Below are 18,304 nucleotides of genomic sequence, written 5' to 3'. Positions count from 1 at the left end.
CTGAGTTCTGGGTCTAGGTGTGGAAGCAGTGCAATGGGGAAATAGAAGAAGTTTAACACTCATGACTGAACACTTGTATCGGTGTTTGTGTATTTAGAAGTGGAGTAGGGGGAGATAGATGACTGAATTTGAGGTATCTCTGCCCTACCTCATCCTTTCGTAGGGGACATAGTTCGTCCCCCCTTTATAGGTTGACTCCAAGTGAAGTGTCAAAGAGACCAAGTCTGTCTCTAGTTCCTTCACCTCCCCTTGCTACCAAGGAATTCAAGCTCCTCTCTTTGCTCCCCCTACCTTTCTCTCTGGCATGTGTTAGGAAGAATGGGAGTATGACAAGCTCAGCAGTCAGATGCCAGGAGAATCATGTTCCATATGCCAATCATCATCTGTTTTAAATAGCTTCCCTCAGTGGCAAAATGAGGGGGCATCTAGATCATCTCCAAGGATCTTTTTGGCTAAAGAAATCATATCAAAGTTTATTTATTTAGTTTTGAAACCCAATGCATTAATTCCCATAAAACTGTGGAATTACTTGATGACACATGAGTGAATGTAATTCAGTATAATGAGACAGAGTTCTAAGGTACAGAACCACCAAATGGCAGACCAGCTTTTGGTTTAGCCTATTTTCATTTTGCAATGTTTTTTCCATTTCTGGGCCTAAGGCATCCCAGGCTCTGGACCTCCCAAATGTCATTTGAGAACTCTGAGTTTTTCACAACAGCACCCTAAGGGAGACAGGGGAGCATAAAGGCCTGGTTTGTAAACTGGAGACTGCCTGCCAGCATATTAAGGACACAACTAAAGAAAGGATATTGAAAGATGATAATTGCTTTATACTGCAGCAGTGCTGTGAGATCCTTAACTGAAGGACCATTTCCAATTCACATCTGTATACACAGGACCTACCACAGTGCTTAATACAGATTAAGGTGCTCAGTAAATATTGATTCAGTGCCTCAAAACACTAGGTAAAACCAGGTAAGAATGCCTACCATCTGTTCTTTACAAAGCTAGATTTTGATGATTAATTATCTAGTAAATTGATTATCAAAATGTTTCTGTGAGCAGATTTTAAATAAACTATTTGGAGTGATTATATTACAAAAATATTCTGGATATATATGTACTTAAATTCACACATACAAGATTGAAGTGTTACAGAAAAATCTTTGAGCTTTTCATAATTTTATCTCTTCAAACTGCATTTTAAATGTTATGAAATATTTCCACTTTTTAGAATAAAAAGATGGTTATTGTTGTGTGTATAACAATAACAGATGGTTCAACCCAGGGTATGGAGAGAAAGGGAGGTAATTCCAACATCTCTCTAATTGACAGAGAAGAAGAGTTTGTTAATGATCAATCAATGGGCTTATTGCCTGATGCATGTAGAGGCTAATATCGTGGCACCAGCTTTTGGGAAAAGAAAAGATTTATTGCAAGTGGGTTGGCAAGGAGACAGGAGGAAATGCTCAAATCTGTCACCCTAAGGTGGGGTTTGGGTTGGTTTTTATAAGCATAGGGTAATGAGATGTGATCTGATTGAATCTTGTAATAAGGTGATGCTGGGAGGCTCTGACTGGATCCTGGATGGGATGAAGTCAGAGCTCAACCTGGTTGGATCTTGCCATGTCATATCTGCTTGATGCCCTCCTCCTTGATCTCAGCACTTGGTTTCTCCTGTGGCCGCATGCTTGGTTCATCTAGGCAGCATGCTCACGTTACATGACCTGAGGGTTCATGGCAACTGAAAAACAACTCACAACTTTGTTACATAAAAGTTGAACCAAGGCTGGGCAAGGTGGCTCACACCTGTAGTCTCAACACTTTGGGAGGCCAAGGAAGATCACTTGAAGCCAGGAGTTCAAGACCAGTGGAGATAACATAGCAAGACCCTGTCTCTATTTAAAAAATTTAAAAATCAGCTGGGCACGATGGCATATGCCTGTAGTCCTAGCTACTCAGGAGGCTGAGGTGGGAGGATCACTTGAGCCCAGAGTTTGAGGCTGCGGTGAGCTATGATTATACCACTGGACTCCAGCCTGCATGACAAGCCAGACCCTGTCTCAAAATGCAAAAAAAAAAAAAAAAAAAAAAAAAAAAAAAAAAAGTTGAAACAGATTGGTCTGGTACAGCAACAAGTTAAGGCCCAGGGCACTAGAAAGAGAGCCCCTATGATATCTTCTACCTTAACCACAAGGATGCCCAGATGTCCATAAATGGATCCTGGACACAGGCTAAGGGACTCTGTCACCCAGAAGCAGCCTCCTAGAGCCGGGGATCTTCAGAGGCTTGGTTAGACTCTTAATTACCATAGCCTCCCAGTAAGTTGAAGGCCCATTGGACCGAAGGTGATTCCTCAGGGAGAAGCTCCTTGTCACTTTAAGGTGCATTCAGTCCTCTTTGTGATCTTCCTGCACTGAGGTTGACCCCTCAAAAGACTGCCTGTACTCGTGGCCTAAAACTCCATTACTAGGCCTTATGCAGCGCTGATAGGAAGAGCTCGCTCGGAGGAGGTGTTGGGCCCGTCCAAAGGAGGGAACGCCTTTACTCCTGCATGCCCAGATGAATTAAGCATGCAGCTACAGGGGAAACCTAAGTGCTCAGACCGAGGAGAGGGGCTGAATTAACCTCCTGGAGGAGGAAAAAGTTTTTTCCAAAAAACTCCTATTTCGCTGGCGTTGAGAGAGCCTGCACCAGGGCCCAGTAACCACGCAGCCCTTTCAGGAGGCTGCGCGGCTGCTTCGTTCCTCCGCCTTCCCAGAAGCCTCTGCGCGGCTTCACAGCAATAAAAAGGCGGGAGTGGGGCCCGGCCGCTGTAGTTCTGGGGATTTTGCTTTAGCTCGATGAGTTGCTGTGGGGCTGCTCCGCGGGCCTAGCCTGGACGCTGACTCCCTGGGACTTAGCCCAGATCCTCTGGAAGGCAGGCCATCGAGGGTCCAGAGGCGCCCGAGGCCTGGGTGAAGGGTGGGATATCAATGTGGTCGCTACGGGTGTATACCCGCAAAAAGCGGGCAGGTCAAAGGCTCAATCTCACCCCGACGCCAGACCTAGGCTCTCCCGCGAAGGCGGAGGCCCCACCAGGTCCAGGCTCAAGCCTTGCTCACTGTAAGCCTCGCCAAACAGCCCTGCGGGGCGGGCGGGCGGGGGTGGTAGGCCTCGGGCACAGGGCCCCCCTGAAGCTGCTGGGTGGGTTTCCAGGGCTATTGCCCTGAAACATGCCGCCCTCTCTCAGGTTCGAAGAGAAAAGGCAAGGCGCACAGATTGCCTAAGATCGCAGAGAAAACAGAGCTGAGCAGCCGGGGAGGTAGCAGCTCTGGGCCGCCCAGGTACGTAGCCTCGAGTAAAAGCCCCATCCTGGCTGACCACCTCAGAAAACTTCAGTCCGAATTTTCTGCTGGTAGCCTTTTATTCTAACAGTCAGTGAAGAAGACAAATACAGTACTCTGATTTCGCTCTTCTCAGAAAATAGGCCCCAAAATTTTACTGCAGAAAGATTTATTTTTAAAAAGGGGAAGGCTTCCCTGAGTTATGGTGGATAACATTGCATAGTTTATGGGCAATAAAAAAAAAGAGGGGGGAAGGCTTGCCAATTTACATAAAAGGAAGTGAAATAAATTGGTCCGTGAGCTATGATTGTGTCACTGCATTTGGGTATTGGTGCAAGTCACCACTCTGGTCCTTACTTCTTCCTAAAGATGTCCCTAAAGAGCCCTTTCAGATTCTGAACAATCTGAACAGAGACAGGGAGAGCCAAGTCCAAATGGTGCAAATTAATTATGTTGTTTGTTTGTTTTTTAGCCCTCGTTTAAGAGTTACAGGAGAGAAAAGCCTACAAGAAAATAGGTCTAGTGAAGACACCCAGGATGAGAAGATTGCACCGTTGAGTGTATGTATGTTTCTCATTTAGTCCTTGGATACACTTAGTGTAGAGACTATCAGTACCTGATGTACCTCCAGATGAAAGAATAAAACGTTCTTTGTTCAGTAGATGTTACACAGTTCTCCAGTATTTTTATAAAAACTGATGTGTCTTTAGACAGGGCCTTGAATTTATGACTTGGGGTAGATTAATAGTCATACAGTTTTGTTTTTCTCTTTCCTTTGACAAGTTTTGGAGAAACGTCCATAATTGGTGAATTTTCTGTATGAGAAATACAAAACGTTACTTAATAACTCCTTTTTCCTGTTTTCCATTTGATTTTCCATTAACAACTGGAAACATTCATATTAAGTGTTTAATATGTTGCAGAGCATTCTAATGTTTATTCATTAGAATATTATATAACTTCTTGATGTGCTGTATTTAATATGAATTCTGTACTATATTTGAAAACTATACAGCACTAATTTAGGGAAACTCAGATTTTAAAAATTGCCTGTGACTCATCTGACATTAGCATTTAACTTCATAGTTAAGTTCCCTTTTTTATTGTTGTTGAGACAGAGTCTTGCTCTGTCACCCAGGCTAGAGTGCAGTGGTGCAATCTTGGCTCACTGACTGCAGCCTCCACCTTCAGGGTTCAAGCGATTTTCTTGCCCCAACCTCCTGCTTAGCTGGGACTACAGGCATGCACCGTCACTCAGTTAATTTTTGTATAGACAGGGTTTCTCTAGATTGGACAGGCTGATCTCGAACTCCTGGCCTCAAGTGATCCACCCACCTCGGCCTCCCAGAGTGCTGGGATGACAGGCATGAGCCATCGCACCTGGCCAAGTTCTATTTTTTTAACTTAATAATTCCTTTATAACATGTTTCTTGGGAAAGGCAGTTTCAACACAAGGCATTTTTTTTTTAAAAAGGCTTTTATCCCATACTTTAACAGTGTAAAATAGTCCTTGTATTTACACTATACAAAAATAGTGTTTTGAAAGTTTCTTCAAATTTTAATTATTTCTTTCTGTTCCTTTTTTTCCTGTGCTTTAAAAAAACTTACAAATTGTCTTATTGTATATTCTCATACATTAAATAGTCTTCAAAAATGTGACCTTTAGTGTCTTCATAATGTTTTGTTTTGTAGATAGATATACTGTAATTTGTATTACTGTTTCCCTGTGGTTGGGAAATTGAGATTGTTTCCTAGGTTTTGCTGTTATTGATATCCATAGACATTCTGTTACAAAAGTTTTTTGTTGTACCTCACATTGTTACCCTAAGATAAGTACTTTGCAGTGGATCACAGGTTGGATTATGTTTCAAGTTTTTGATTCATGTTGATAAATCAGCACCAACTTACCTGAAACTTTTTTATATGTGTGTGTGTGTGTATAGATGTGAAATATAGATAAATAGATAGATGAAAAGTAGCATGTTGTTTTACTTTTCATTTCTTTGAATGCTGGGGAAATTGATTTTTTTCCTCAAATTATTGGCCATTTGTACTTTTTTGTGAAATGTCTATTATAAAACATAGTTATACTTTTGTACACACATATACCAATGTTTCCCAATGTATAACCAATGTTTCCATATTTGTTTACTTGCCTTTAATTTTATTTCTAGTATTTTAGATTTAACAGTTTTTTTCTTTTGATTTATATATTTCCCTCTATAGATGGAAAAAAAGCCCCTCCCCATGAGGGAACCAGGAAAGTATTCACCTCTATCTTCTATTTGCTGTCATCCCACAGTAGTTAGTTGACTAGTGTATTGTTTCCAAGATATGCTCATAGTATTATAATTTAATATTTATTTTTAGGTTTAATGTTAAATATCAGATTAAATCTGAACAATAAACTGAATGAAAATATTATATATATGAAACATATCCAAGTTGATGTTTCCAAGCTAATCAAATCAATATGGTACAAGATTATAATATAAAAATGGTCAATCTCATAATTTTGCTGTATTCTTAATTCTTATTTCACTTAGGAATCAGTTACCGATGCCCTCCAGGTTGATAGTAGTTCATCAAATAGCGAACTAGTATCAGGTAAGACTGTCTGATATGAACTCCTTCAGCTTTCTGTCTTTCCTCCAGACATAAGCATCCATTCATATCTCTCCCCATCTTCCCATCTCAGTGGAAGAGGTGTCTTTTTCCTACTCCAAAGTGAATCCTTCTGACTGTGCTGTAGATCTCATCCTGAAAGCCTTTAGGCACATGCCAGTAAATGTGATATTACAGTTGTGATAAGCACTATAAAAGAGATTGACTTGAGTGTGATTAATTGAGTTTGGTTAGAGAAATTAGGGAAGACTTCCATGAGGGAATGGTAATTGAATTAACATATGAAGGAGAGCAGAAATTAACTTTGCAAAGATGAGTAAAGAGAAATTCAGGGAGAGGGAAGCTCTAACGTGAGACTGAGCATTATGTATTGAGTAACTGAAGAAGGCCAGTATGATTGCAGTACAGAGAGTAGGAGGAAATGTGATTGTAAGACAGGATTAGACAACCAGTTTGAGGCCCTGCATAGCCTTGTAGTCTATATAAAAAATATTGATGTTTATATTCAGAGCAGCAGGAAGTCACTGAAGTCATTTTAATAGAGAGTGATATGATCACTTTAGCTGCAGTGTGGAAGAAGGACTGGAAAGAATCAGGAGTGCGGTTAAGAGGCTGTTCAAGTTGTTTAGGGGAGAAATCATGCACCTTCTACTAGGATGGTGACATTGGAAATGGAAAGAAGGTTGTTGATATGGTGACTGTTTTAGGTAATGAGACAGGATTTGGCAAATGAAGAGTGAAGGCGATGGAAGTGTCAAAGATGACTACTGTTTCTGGCTTGTATAACTGGATACAAGGTAGTACCATTCACTGAAAGAAAAACTGGTTTGAGGAAAAGACTAGAAATTCAGTTTTTAGTATATTAAGTTATGAGTGCATTTAAGATGACTAAGTAGTAATATCAAACAGGTTGTTCGATATGGAGGGCTGGAGATAGAAATTTGTGAGCCATCTACATATTGGTATAATCAAAATTATTTTGAAAACAAGGATGCCACCAGCACATCAGAAATACAGAGGAATTCTTAAAGCAAATGAGACAAGATTGGTGAACATATCAAGAGCAGAAAAAAACCACTGCAGAGGTAAAAGTAGCTCTAGAAATACTTTAAATCCTTGATCAGTAAATGCAAAAGACTGTAATAGAAGGGGTCTTGAAGAAATTGTCAAGGTGATGGGTTAAGAACTATATTTGAAATATCTGGTCCCTTTTTCATTATATCCTTCTTATATTGGAAACTCTGGCAGATACCAGTGCCTGCTGCCAGGAGAAGACCCTGAGAATTACCCTAAACAAAGTGAACTATCAGGGGAGCTGGCTTTTATGGGTCAATGTTGGGGCTAGGTTGAAAAACAAAGCAGAGTCTGAATTAACTCCATATTGCCACATGATAGCAGAGGAAGAAAAAAGTAAAAGACATAAGCAATTCTTATGTTTGTCAACTCCATAATAAAGTTAGTATGCCTCTCCGAAGTGGGACTTCTGATACAGCAGACTTCCAGTGTGGACACTGGCCAGTTAGGGCAATGTCCCCACGTAACCTACAATACCTGGAAAATACAGGACATCTCTACCTAGAACACAAGTTCCCAGAATGTCTCATGACTCTTCCAAAATCTCCAGAAGCAAGCCACTATTTCAGAATTTTTACTTACTGCCATATAAACAGATTCTCAGAGACATGAATAAGACAACAAGGAATAGCCAAACTTTTGAAGAAAACCAGTTCTATGGAAAAGGCAACGAATGCAGCAAACAGAACTAACATTTGAGGAAATGGCACAAAACTAAATATCTCTAGATACAAGAGGCCACTGAATCCAAGTATAGCAGGCTGCTATAAAAAAATTATAGTCCCTGGGAACTAAAAATATTATCAGATTAAAAACAAAAGAGCCTAATATTGGAATTAATTCAGCTAAAACTAGTCAGCTAGAAAATAGACTAGAGGAATATTTCCTAGAGTGAAGTGCAAAAGAACACAGGATGTGCTCAGGAAATGTTTTTCTCTCCTTACTCTCCCTTCTTTGCCTTATTAACTTTTTCAAAAATAAATTCAGAAGCCATTTCTCCTGGGAATCCTCTCCTGACTTCTGTTCTCTTTTTCTAGGTGACTTATTCTATCCTGGTAGTTCTGTGGCACTCTATATACTTCTGTCAAAAGACTCAAAACCACAGTGTAATTGTTTTTGTCTGTCTTTTACTCTTGAAAAAGAGGAAAATGGCTCTAAAGCCATTGAGAATTAGCACTACCTTTTATCTTCCTATCCCATGCTTGGAATACAGTTTTAAAGATAATACAGGTTCAGATAATTGTCGAGTGCTTTAGATGCTTGTTGGATGGGTCTTGTACTTTATTTAGAGAAAATATTGTTTAACCATAATCAGTATTTTCTAAAATCATAGTTTATATATATGAGAAATGTCCTTGATTACTAGGTTTATCAAGTTGACGTATGAAAGGTATAAGGAAATAGAAAATAAAGTGTCTCTAGCTTACAAACTGCTTGTATTCTAAGAGTTCATTTGCTAATTGATATTTGAAACTTGAAATAGTTTTTCCCACAATAAAATATTGTGATGGGCTAAGTTTTGAGCAGCCCACAGAATTCTAGTTAACATATGACATATGATTTATTGTTTTAATTCTACCTCAGAATCTAGTAACTTTATAACACATTGAAAAATTAAGGGTTTATATTTAATGTTGAAGATTGAATACACATTTACTTCTCTTTCCTGAAACCCTACTAAGACGTCAATAAAGGCATAAAAATATTGTAAAGCCATAGGTTCAAAAAGAAGAAACCTCAGCTGGCAAGAGATAATTAATGAAAGTTTGGAATTTGGAAGGCAGATTAATGAATTATAATTGACCTAACAAATCTTAAAAAAAAAAAAAAAAAAAGGCTGAAAACTAGGTGTCTAGAGTAGAGACAAACCAAGAAACAAACTGATTCAAGCTAAAGGTTCAGGAATTAGAGGCATTACATATTCCTGGAGGAAATCTTTAAAATAAGATTTTTTTGGCCTCTTTAAAAGTAGCAGTTAGATGCTTTGATCCTTTTCCTAACACACTATGGCCAGGCAATTATGCTTCTTCCCACCCTGGTAGTCTAAGATATCGAAGCAGAGGAACTGGATTCAAGGATACTGTACTGAAAACTAGCAGAGGCAGGGGAGGAAGGGAATTAAGTGAAAGTCTTGTATTTTGATGTGAAATCCCCAGACCCCTAATGCACTCAGGCAAATACACTACAATTAGAAGATTAGAGGATTCCTCTTGTGTGCCCAGGAGAAGACTGGAATTTGTGTGTTCTGGCAGTATGGCCTGGTCCCTTTCTAAATACTCTTCAGTAAAATCCACTTCTTCCTAAGCCCCAGTTATGATGCCATTTTGGTACCTCATTCTTGAACATTCAAGAATTACCAGACATTTGATGCAAACATTCAAAATAACAGATCCTAAATAAAAAAAAAAAACTTGAAGGACACAAACAATACAAGAAAAATAAATCTTTTAAAAAGCCACAGATTATTAATATCCTCAAGATGATGAAAAAATGTTGTGTCCATGAAACAAGTGCAGGCTGCTATAAAAAGCGTTCAGCACTAGAAGAATTCATTAAAAAAAATAAAAATATGAAATAAAAAAAACATTCTGTAGAATTGGATGATAAATTTAAGGAAATATTCCAATAATTTGAACAAACATGAAAGAGAAGATTAAGGATAGAAATAGTGTCAGTGGTAACACAACTCCATAAGTATACAAAAAACCCACTGATTGTACATTTTAAAAGGGTGAGTTTTGGCCGGGCATGGTGGCTCACACCTGTAATTCCAGCACTTTGGGAGGCTGAGGCGGGTGGATTGCCTGAGCTCAGGAGATCAAGACCAGTCTGGGCAACACAGCGAAACCCTGTCTCTACTAAAATACAAAAAATTAGCCAGGCGTGGCGCTTTGCACCTGTAATCCCAGCTTCTCAGGAGGCTGAGGCAGGAGAGTAGCTTGAACCCAGGAGGCAGAGGTTTCAGTGAGCCAAGATTACACCATTACAGTCCAGCCTAGGCAAGAGAGCAAGACTCCATCTCAAAAAAAAAAAAAAAAAAAGAATTGAGTTTTATGGCATGCGAATTATATCTCAATAAAGTTCTTATTTTAAAAAGAAAAAGAAGATGAGTCCAGTGATTCTAATATCTAAAAAACAGCAGTTCAGACATTATAAACAGAAGAAAAATTATTAAACACAGAAAGCTGGAAAATTTCCTAGAATTAAAAATGGTCATGAGTATATTTGCTGAAAGAGCCATTCAGATTCTGAATAGTGTGAATGGAGATACCGAGAGTCAAATTTGGCTGGTGCAAACTGTGCTCACCACAATAAATTTTTTAAAAATTGCCAAGTTATAACATTATATAATGTTTAAATCCTCAAGATAGAGAAATTTATTAGTTTTCCAGAGAAAAAATAATCAGTTGCAATAAGCAATCAAGAACATGAATGGCATTGGATTTCTGAAGAACAACTCCAGAAGGTAGAACATGATGAGGAGAAAAATATTGAGAATTCTGAAGAATACTGATTTTGTAGAGTCACGATGGACCCCCACTCAAAAGTTGTCCTGGATTTCAATGCCATCCACACACTAAGAAGATGTGGAAAGGTATAGTACTCATATAATGAGCCTTTCTCGGGAGAAAGGTGACTCCAAGCAGGACTGAAAATGACTTGAGAATGCAGGGGAAGGAGAACTGGCCTGGAGTTTTCATGATGTTTAGAGGATGGGACCAGGTTGAGGCTTCCTGTGCATGGTTTGAACTTGCAACCATTGACAAAAAATGGAACACCAAGGCTCTCTTGTCACCCAGATGTGAAGTAGGAAGGGGAAGAGAGAACAGTGAGGTTTAAAAGCTGTCACAAGAGAGATCCAAGATGGCTGATCACTAGCAGCTCGGGATTGTAGCTCCCAGAGAAAGCGCACAGAGTGAGAGGAAGCCACACTTTCAGACGAATTTTTGTTGCCCACGGACTGAAAGATTCCCAGTGGAGGAGCCCCACAGGTTGCCAGCATGACTCTTGTGGCCGACGTCGCAGTTTTGCTGGCACCCTGGTGCGGTGGTTCTTGGTGCAGAGTAAATGGGACTGGGTCCCATTTTGATCGATGTTTGGAGCTCCGGGAAGGCAGAGTTGCCCATTTACCTGATTGAAGAAGGGACTCAAGAGGGAAGCCAGACTGGAGATTTCTGGGCAGAAAAGCATCACGAATCTTAATGCCGCTGTTTTGGCCGGCGCAGTGGGTTGCTCAGATTTCGGCGCTGGGAATCAAGTTGGACATCCACTCAGAGACCTAATTTGAAAGTAGGCAATTACAAAGACAACAGGTGGATGAACTTAAAATGATGGGAAGAAACCAGCATAAAAAGGCTGAGAATACCCGAGATCAGAATGCCTCTCCTTCTACAGGTGATCACAGTTCCTCATCAACAAGAGAACAAGGCCTGATAGAGAACGAGTGCGTTCCAATAACAGATTTAGGCTTCAGAAAGTGGGTAATAAGGAACTTTAGTGAGCTAAAAGAACATGTTCTGGCCCAATGTAAAGAAACTAAGGACCTTGAAAAAAGGTTTGACGAAATGCTAACAAGAATTAACAACTTAGAGAGGAATATAAGTGAATTAATGGAACTGAAGAACACAATACGAGAACTTTGCGAAGTATGCACAGGTTTTAACAGTCGAATTGATCAAGCAGAAGAAATGATATCAGAGGTCGAAGACCAACTTAATGAAATGAAACGAGAAGACAAGATTAGAGAAGAAAGAGTAAAAAGGAATGAGCAAAGTCCCCAAGAAATATGGGACTATGTGAAAAGACCTAATTTACTATTGATAGGTATACCTGAATGTCATGAAGAGAATGAATCCAAGTTGGAAAATATTCTTCAGGATATTATTCAGGAAAACCTTCCTAATCTAGTAAGGCAGGACAATACTCTACTCCAGCTAATCCAGAGAACACCACAAAGATATTCCTCAAGTAGAGCAACTCCAAGACACATAATTGCTAGATTCACTAGGGTTGAAACAAAGGAGAAAATTCTAAGGGCAGCTAGAGAGAAAGGTCACGTTACCCATAAAGGGAGGCCTATCAGACTCACAGCAGACCTCTCACCAGAAACCCTACAAACTAGAAGAGAGTGGGGGTCAATATTCAATATCCTCAAAGAAAAGAATTTTCAACCCAGAATCTCATATCCCGCCAAACTAAGCTTCATAAGCGAAGGAAAAAGAAATTTTTCACAAACAAGCAAGCACTCAGAGATTTCATCACCACCAGGCCTGCTTTACAAGAGCTTCTAAAAGAAGCACTACAGACAGAAAGGAACAACCAGTATCAGTCATCCCCAAAACTTACCAAAACTATAATGAAGAATCTACATCAACTAATGGGCAAAATAGCCAGCTAGCATTAAATGACAATATTGAACTCACAAATATTAATATTAATTCTAAATTTAAATGGATTAAATGCCCCAATCAAAGACACAAACAGGCAAATTGAATAAAAGGTCAAAACCCATTGGTATGCTGTATCCATATCTATTTCACAAGCAACGACATACAAAGGGATGGAGGAAGATTCACCAATTAAATGGAGAGCAAAAAAAAAAAAAAAAAACAAAAACAAAAACAGGAGTTGTAACTTTCATCTCTCACAAAATAGACTTTAATAGTAACAAAGACTAAAAGAAACAAAGAAGGACATTACATAATGGTAAAAGGATCAATGCAACAACAGGAGTTAATGATTATAAATACATATGCACCCAATACAGGAGCACCCAGATATATAAGACAAGTTCTTAATGACATAAAGAGACCTGGACTCCTGCACAATAATAGCGGGAAATTTTGACACCACATTGTTAATATTCGACGGATCAACGACATAGAAAATTAATAGGGACATCTATGATTTGAACTTAGACCTGGAATAAGTAAACTTAGTGAATATTTATAGAATTCTCCACCCAAGGTCCACAGAACATACATTTTTCTCAGTATCATATTACACTTATTTTGAAAGTGACTGCATAATTGGAAGTAAATCACTCTTCAGCATTTACATAGTATTTCACAGACTTAAATGAAATTTTGGTTGGCTGTGTGTTTGTTATTTTCTTCCCTTATTCCTTCCTGTCTCCGTTGTTAAGCACAATTATTGGCATAAAAGAGGTTTTTAATACCTACTTTTAGATTGCATTCCAGCCTGGGCAATAGAGCAAGAATCCTGTTCTCTCTCCTGCTTTTTCTTTCTCTTTCTTTCTTTCTCTCATGGAAAAAAAAAATAGTACTAGTAGTGTTAGAGCTGCCTAGGTTGTCTGATTGATAAAAATTGTCTGACTCAATAAAATTAACATAGGATATTTATTAAAATATGATTCCACCTAAAGATTGATGCTCTATTAAAAAAAAAAAAAAAAAAAAAGGCTGTCACACAAAAGCCAGGTGCAGTGGCTAACGCCTGTAATCCAAGCACTTAGGGAGGCTGAGGCGGGAGGATCATCTGAGGTTGGGAGTTCAAGACCAGCCTGACCAACATGGAGAAACCCCATCTCTACTAAATACAAAATTAGCCAGGAGTGGTGGCACATGCCTGTAATCTCAGCTACTTGGGAGGCTGAGGCAGGAGAATTGCTTGAACCTGGGAGGTGGAGGTTGTGGTGAGCTGAGATTGTGCCATTGCACTCCAGCCTGGGCAACAAGAATGAAACTCTGTCTCAAAAAAAAAAGCTGTCACACATCAAAAAATTGAATCAGTCTCTTAAATATACTAACCTAGAAATCTTACTCAGCAAAATTGTCACTTGTAAATGTTAGGATAAAGGAATTTTTAGACACATCTTCTTTGTACCTCTTCTCAAAAGTGGAGCAGATGTTCCAAGAAAACCAGGAAATAATAAAGAAGAGATCATGATATCTAGGAATCAAAGGTTCTTATCTAATATAGGAAATATGTTAATTTCTTAGGATAATGGTAAAAGGAAATCCCAAGAAGACAACTGTGTAGGATGTGTAGAGGACAAACAATCCAAACTTGAGCAAATGGATTGAGATCTCCAATAGCTATACTATTTTAAAAAAAGAAAAAAGAAGGAGAGGGAAGAAAAGAAAAAATAGATATCCTGATGTTTTTAAAAGTATTGAGAGGAAATTTATACTCTTATAAAAAGTTGGAACAAGGCTAGGTGCTGTGGCTCCTGCCTGTAATCCCAGCACTTTGGGAGGCCAAGGTGAGGGGATTACCTGAGGTCAGGAGTTTGAGACCAGCCTGGCCAACGTGGCGAAATCCCATCTCTACTAAAAATACAAAAAATTAGCCAGTCATGATGGCACGTACCTGTAATCCCAGCTACTTAGGAGGCTGAGGTGGGAGGATCGCTTGAGCTTGGGAGGCAGAGGTTGCAGTAATCTAAGATCCCACCACTGCACTCCAGCGTGGGTAACAGAGTGAGACTCTGTCTCAAAAAGAAAAAAAAAGTTGGTACAAAATAGTACTTAGTATTAATGCTTAATAAGTACTTAGAAAACAAATTTTAAAATTAGGTAATGAATAACTCGAAAAGAAATTGTAGCAAAAAGGTGATGAATGTGGCTTACAATATAGGACTTGGCTCTGAGTATATTTGAATAGTCATAATAATAGAAACATTGAATATATTTAATTTAGAAATGTAAAGGAGGTGCCTATCAAAAGAAACTTTTAATACAGTTGAAAGTAATTGTCTTTAGAGAGTAAGAAATTATGATGGGGAGGTATGAGACAAGCTATAAGCCTTGTAGAACTATTTATCATTTTAACAATGAATAATTTGATAAAAATATATATATATATATTTTACAAATAGTTGGTAGGTTTATTTTTTATTTTGTTTTTGTTTTATTTTGAGAAGGAGTTTTGTTTCTGTTGCCCAGGCTGGAGTGCAATGGCATGATCTCAGCTCACCACAACCTCCGCCCCCCAGGCTCAAGCGATCCTCCTGTCCCAGCCTCCCAAGCAGCTGGGATCACAGACGCCCACCACTACACCTGGCTAATTTTTGGTACCTTTAGTAGAGATGGGGTTTCACCATGTTGGTGAGTCTAGTCTTGAACTCCTGATAGATGGGCCGCCCACCTGGCCTCCCAAAGTGCTGGGATCACAGGCATGAGCCACAGCACCGGCCTATTTTTTATTTTGTTTTTTAAAAACTGGGTCTTGCTGCCCAGGCGCGGTGGCTCACTCCTGTAATCCTACTAAAAATACAAAAATTAGCCAGACGTGGTGGCGGGTGCCTACAATCTCAGCTACTCAGGAGGCTGAGGTAGGAGAAACGCCTGATCCTGGAGACAGAGGCTACAGTGAGCCAAGAGCACACCATTTCACTCCAGCCTGGGCAAAAGAGCTAAACTCCATCCCCACCCCGCCCCAAAAAGAAAAGAAAAGAAATAGTCTTGTGGCTGGATATGGTGGGTCACACCTGTCATCCCAGCATTTGGGAAGCCGAGGTAGGCAGATCACTTGAGCCCAGGAGTTTGAGACTGGCCTGGCCAACATGGTTAAACCCCATCTCTACTAAAAATACAAAAATTAGCTGGGCATGGTGGCGTGCCCCTGCAATCTCAGCTACTTGGGAGGCTGAGGCAGGAGAATCACTCGAATCACTTGAAGGCAGAAGTTGCAATGAGCTGAGATTGTGCCACTGCACTGCAGCCTGGGTGACAGAACAAGACTCTGTCTCAAAAAAACAAAACAAAACAAAAACAAACACAAAACACTGGTCTTTGTGGCCCAGGCTGTTGCAGGTGCAATCACAGTGCACTGCAGTCCTGAACTCCTGGGCTCAAGCAATCCTCCTGCCTCAGCCTCCTGAGAAACTGTGACCACAGGTGTGCCCCACCATGCCTGGCTATAGTTGGTAGGTTTTAAATGAAAAGATTTTTGTTTTCCATACATTTATTTAAATTAAAAAAGTATTTAAGCCATCTTTAAGATATTTAATATTGAGAATGTTCTAGAATAGTGATTAGATTCAAAATATTGGTCTTGAACCAGATGGTCTTGTGGCTTCAAAGATGTCTCTGAAGTCACTACAGGTAATATTAAAAGTACAGTGCTAGGACTAGACTGACTGACCCAAAATATGTGACTGGAACCAGAAAGGATATAACCATGGTTCTAGAAGGGAAAAAGGCTTAAGAGTGGAGAATTGAGGAAGCCATTTGCAAAACTTCACAGGAAAGTTAAATAAATGAATAAAATGTAATTAATAAATGAATATGGGGCCAGGTACAGTGGCCTGCATCTGTAATCCCAGCATTTTGGGAGGCCAAGGTAGGAGGCTCACTTGAGGCCAGGAGTTCAAGACCAGCCTGGGCAACATAGCAAGACCCTCATTTCTAGAAAAAAAAATTCTAAAATTAGCCAGACATGGTGGTAGACACCTGTAGTCCCAGCTACTTGGGAAGGTGAGACAGGATTGCCTAAGCCCAGAAGTTTGAGGTTATAAGTGAGCCATGATTGTGCCACTGCATTCAAGCCTGAACAACAAAGTGAGACCCCAACTCTAAAAGTGAAATTAAATTAAATTAAAAATAAGTAAATAAATATGGGTTATGTTGTGAAGCACAGAGGGAGAGACCAGGAGGGACAATTTGGGCCACTTCTCTGGCCCCAGTTTCTAATATTCTTACTAAAATGCAGGACATCTGGTTATCCCAAACCAGTTTTTTTTTATTGCATTTTAGGTTTGGGGGTACATGTGAAGAACATGTAAGATTGTTGCATAGGTACACATAGCAGTGTGGTTTGCTGCCTTCCTCCCCTTCACCTATATCTGGCACTTCTCCCCATGTTATCCCTCCCCAACTCCCCACCCCCCGCTGTCCCTCCCCTATTTCCCCCCAACAGACCCCAGTGTGTGATGCTACCCTCCCTGTGTCCATGTGTTCTCATTGTTCAACACTCACCTATAAGTGAGAACATGTGGTGTTTGATTTTCTGTTCTTGTGTCAGTTTGCTGAGAATGATGGTTTCCAGGTTCATCCATGTCCCTACAAAGGACACAAACTCATCATTTTTTATGGCTGCATAGTATTCCATGGTGTATATGTGCCACATTTTCCTTGTCCAGTCTATCATCTATGGGCATTTGGGTTGGTTCCAAGTCTTTGCTATTGTAAACAGTGCCGCAATGAACATTCATGTGCATGTGTCCTTATAATAGAACAATTTATAATCCTTTGGATATATACCCAGTAATGGGATTGCTGGGTCAAATGGAATTTCTATTTCTATGTCCTTGAGGAATTGCCACACTGTCTTCCACAATGGTTGAACTAATTTACACTCCCACCAACAGTGTAAAAGTGTTCCTTTTTCTCCACATCCTCTCCAGCATCTGTTGTCTCCAGATTTTTTAATGATCGCCATTCTAACTGGCATGAGATGGTATCTCAATGTGGTTTTGATTTGCATTTCTCTAATGACCAGTGATGATGAGCATTTTTTCATATGTTTGTTGGCCTCATATATTTGTTCTTTTGAAAAGTGTCTGTTCATATCCTTCGCTCACTTTTGAATGGGCTTGTTTGGTTTTTTTCTTGTAAATCTGTTTTAGTTCTTTGTAGATTCTGGATATTAGCCATTTGTCAGATAAGTAGATTGCAAAAATTTTTTCCCATTCTGTTGGTTGCTAATTCACTCTAATGACTGTTTCTTTTGCCATGCAGAAGCTGTGGAGTTTGATTAGGTCCCATTTGTCTATTTTGGCTTTTGTTGCCAATGCTTTTGGTGTTTTAGTCATGAAGGCCTTGCCTATGCCTATGTCCTGAATGGTTTTGCCTAGATTTTCTTCTAGAGTTTTTATGGTGTTAGGTCTTATGTTTAAGTCTTTAATCCATCTGGAGTTAATTTTAGCGTAAAATATCAGGAAGGAGTCCAGTTTCTGCTTTCTGCACAAGGCTAGTAGGTTTTCCCAATACCATTTATTAAACATGGAATCCTTTCCCCATTGCTTGTTTTTGTGAGGTTTGTCAAAGATCAGATGGTTGTAGATGTGTGGCGTTGCCTCGGAGGCCTCTGTTCTGTTCCATTGGTCTATATCTCTGTTTTGGTACCAGTACCATGCTGTTTTGATTACTGTAGCCTTGTAGTAGAGTTTGAAGTCAGGTAGTGTGATGCCTCCAGTTTTGTTCTTTTTGCTTAGAATTGACTTGGCTATGCAGGCTCTCTTTTGGTTCCATATGAAGTTTAAGGTGTTTTTTTTCCAGTTCTGTGCAGTAGGTCATTGGTAGCTTGATGGG

The 18,304-nt window shown here is 39.6% G+C and overlaps 1 protein-coding gene across 3 annotated transcripts in view; it reads left to right on the top strand.

Annotated features, from left to right (window-relative positions):
* Nucleotides 1–2,820: 2,820 nt before the first annotated feature.
* Nucleotides 2,821–18,304, top strand: part of MEIKIN (meiotic kinetochore factor) — a 104,548-nt gene continuing 89,064 nt past the window's right edge. For 2 of the 3 annotated variants that reach the window (XM_064366235.1, XM_064366234.1), the window contains exons 1-2: nucleotides 3,641–3,889; nucleotides 5,876–5,936. In XM_064366235.1, coding sequence (XP_064222305.1) covers nucleotides 3,764–3,889; nucleotides 5,876–5,936 — 187 coding nt within the window. In that variant the 5' untranslated portion in view covers nucleotides 3,641–3,763. Of the gene's footprint in view, nucleotides 3,085–3,235; nucleotides 3,330–3,640; nucleotides 3,890–5,875; nucleotides 5,937–18,304 lie in introns of those variants that run through there. The other variant, XM_012446840.2, reaches the window with a different exon arrangement.

This window comes from Aotus nancymaae, unplaced genomic scaffold, assembly GCF_030222135.1.
Source record: "Aotus nancymaae isolate 86718 unplaced genomic scaffold, 86718_ANA_hifiasm-v0.15.2.pri h1tg000064l_1, whole genome shotgun sequence".
Classification (NCBI taxonomy): Eukaryota; Metazoa; Chordata; class Mammalia; order Primates; family Aotidae; genus Aotus; species Aotus nancymaae.
The sequence above is the reverse complement of the archived record's forward strand: the minus strand, read 5'-3'. Positions and strand labels throughout refer to the sequence as shown.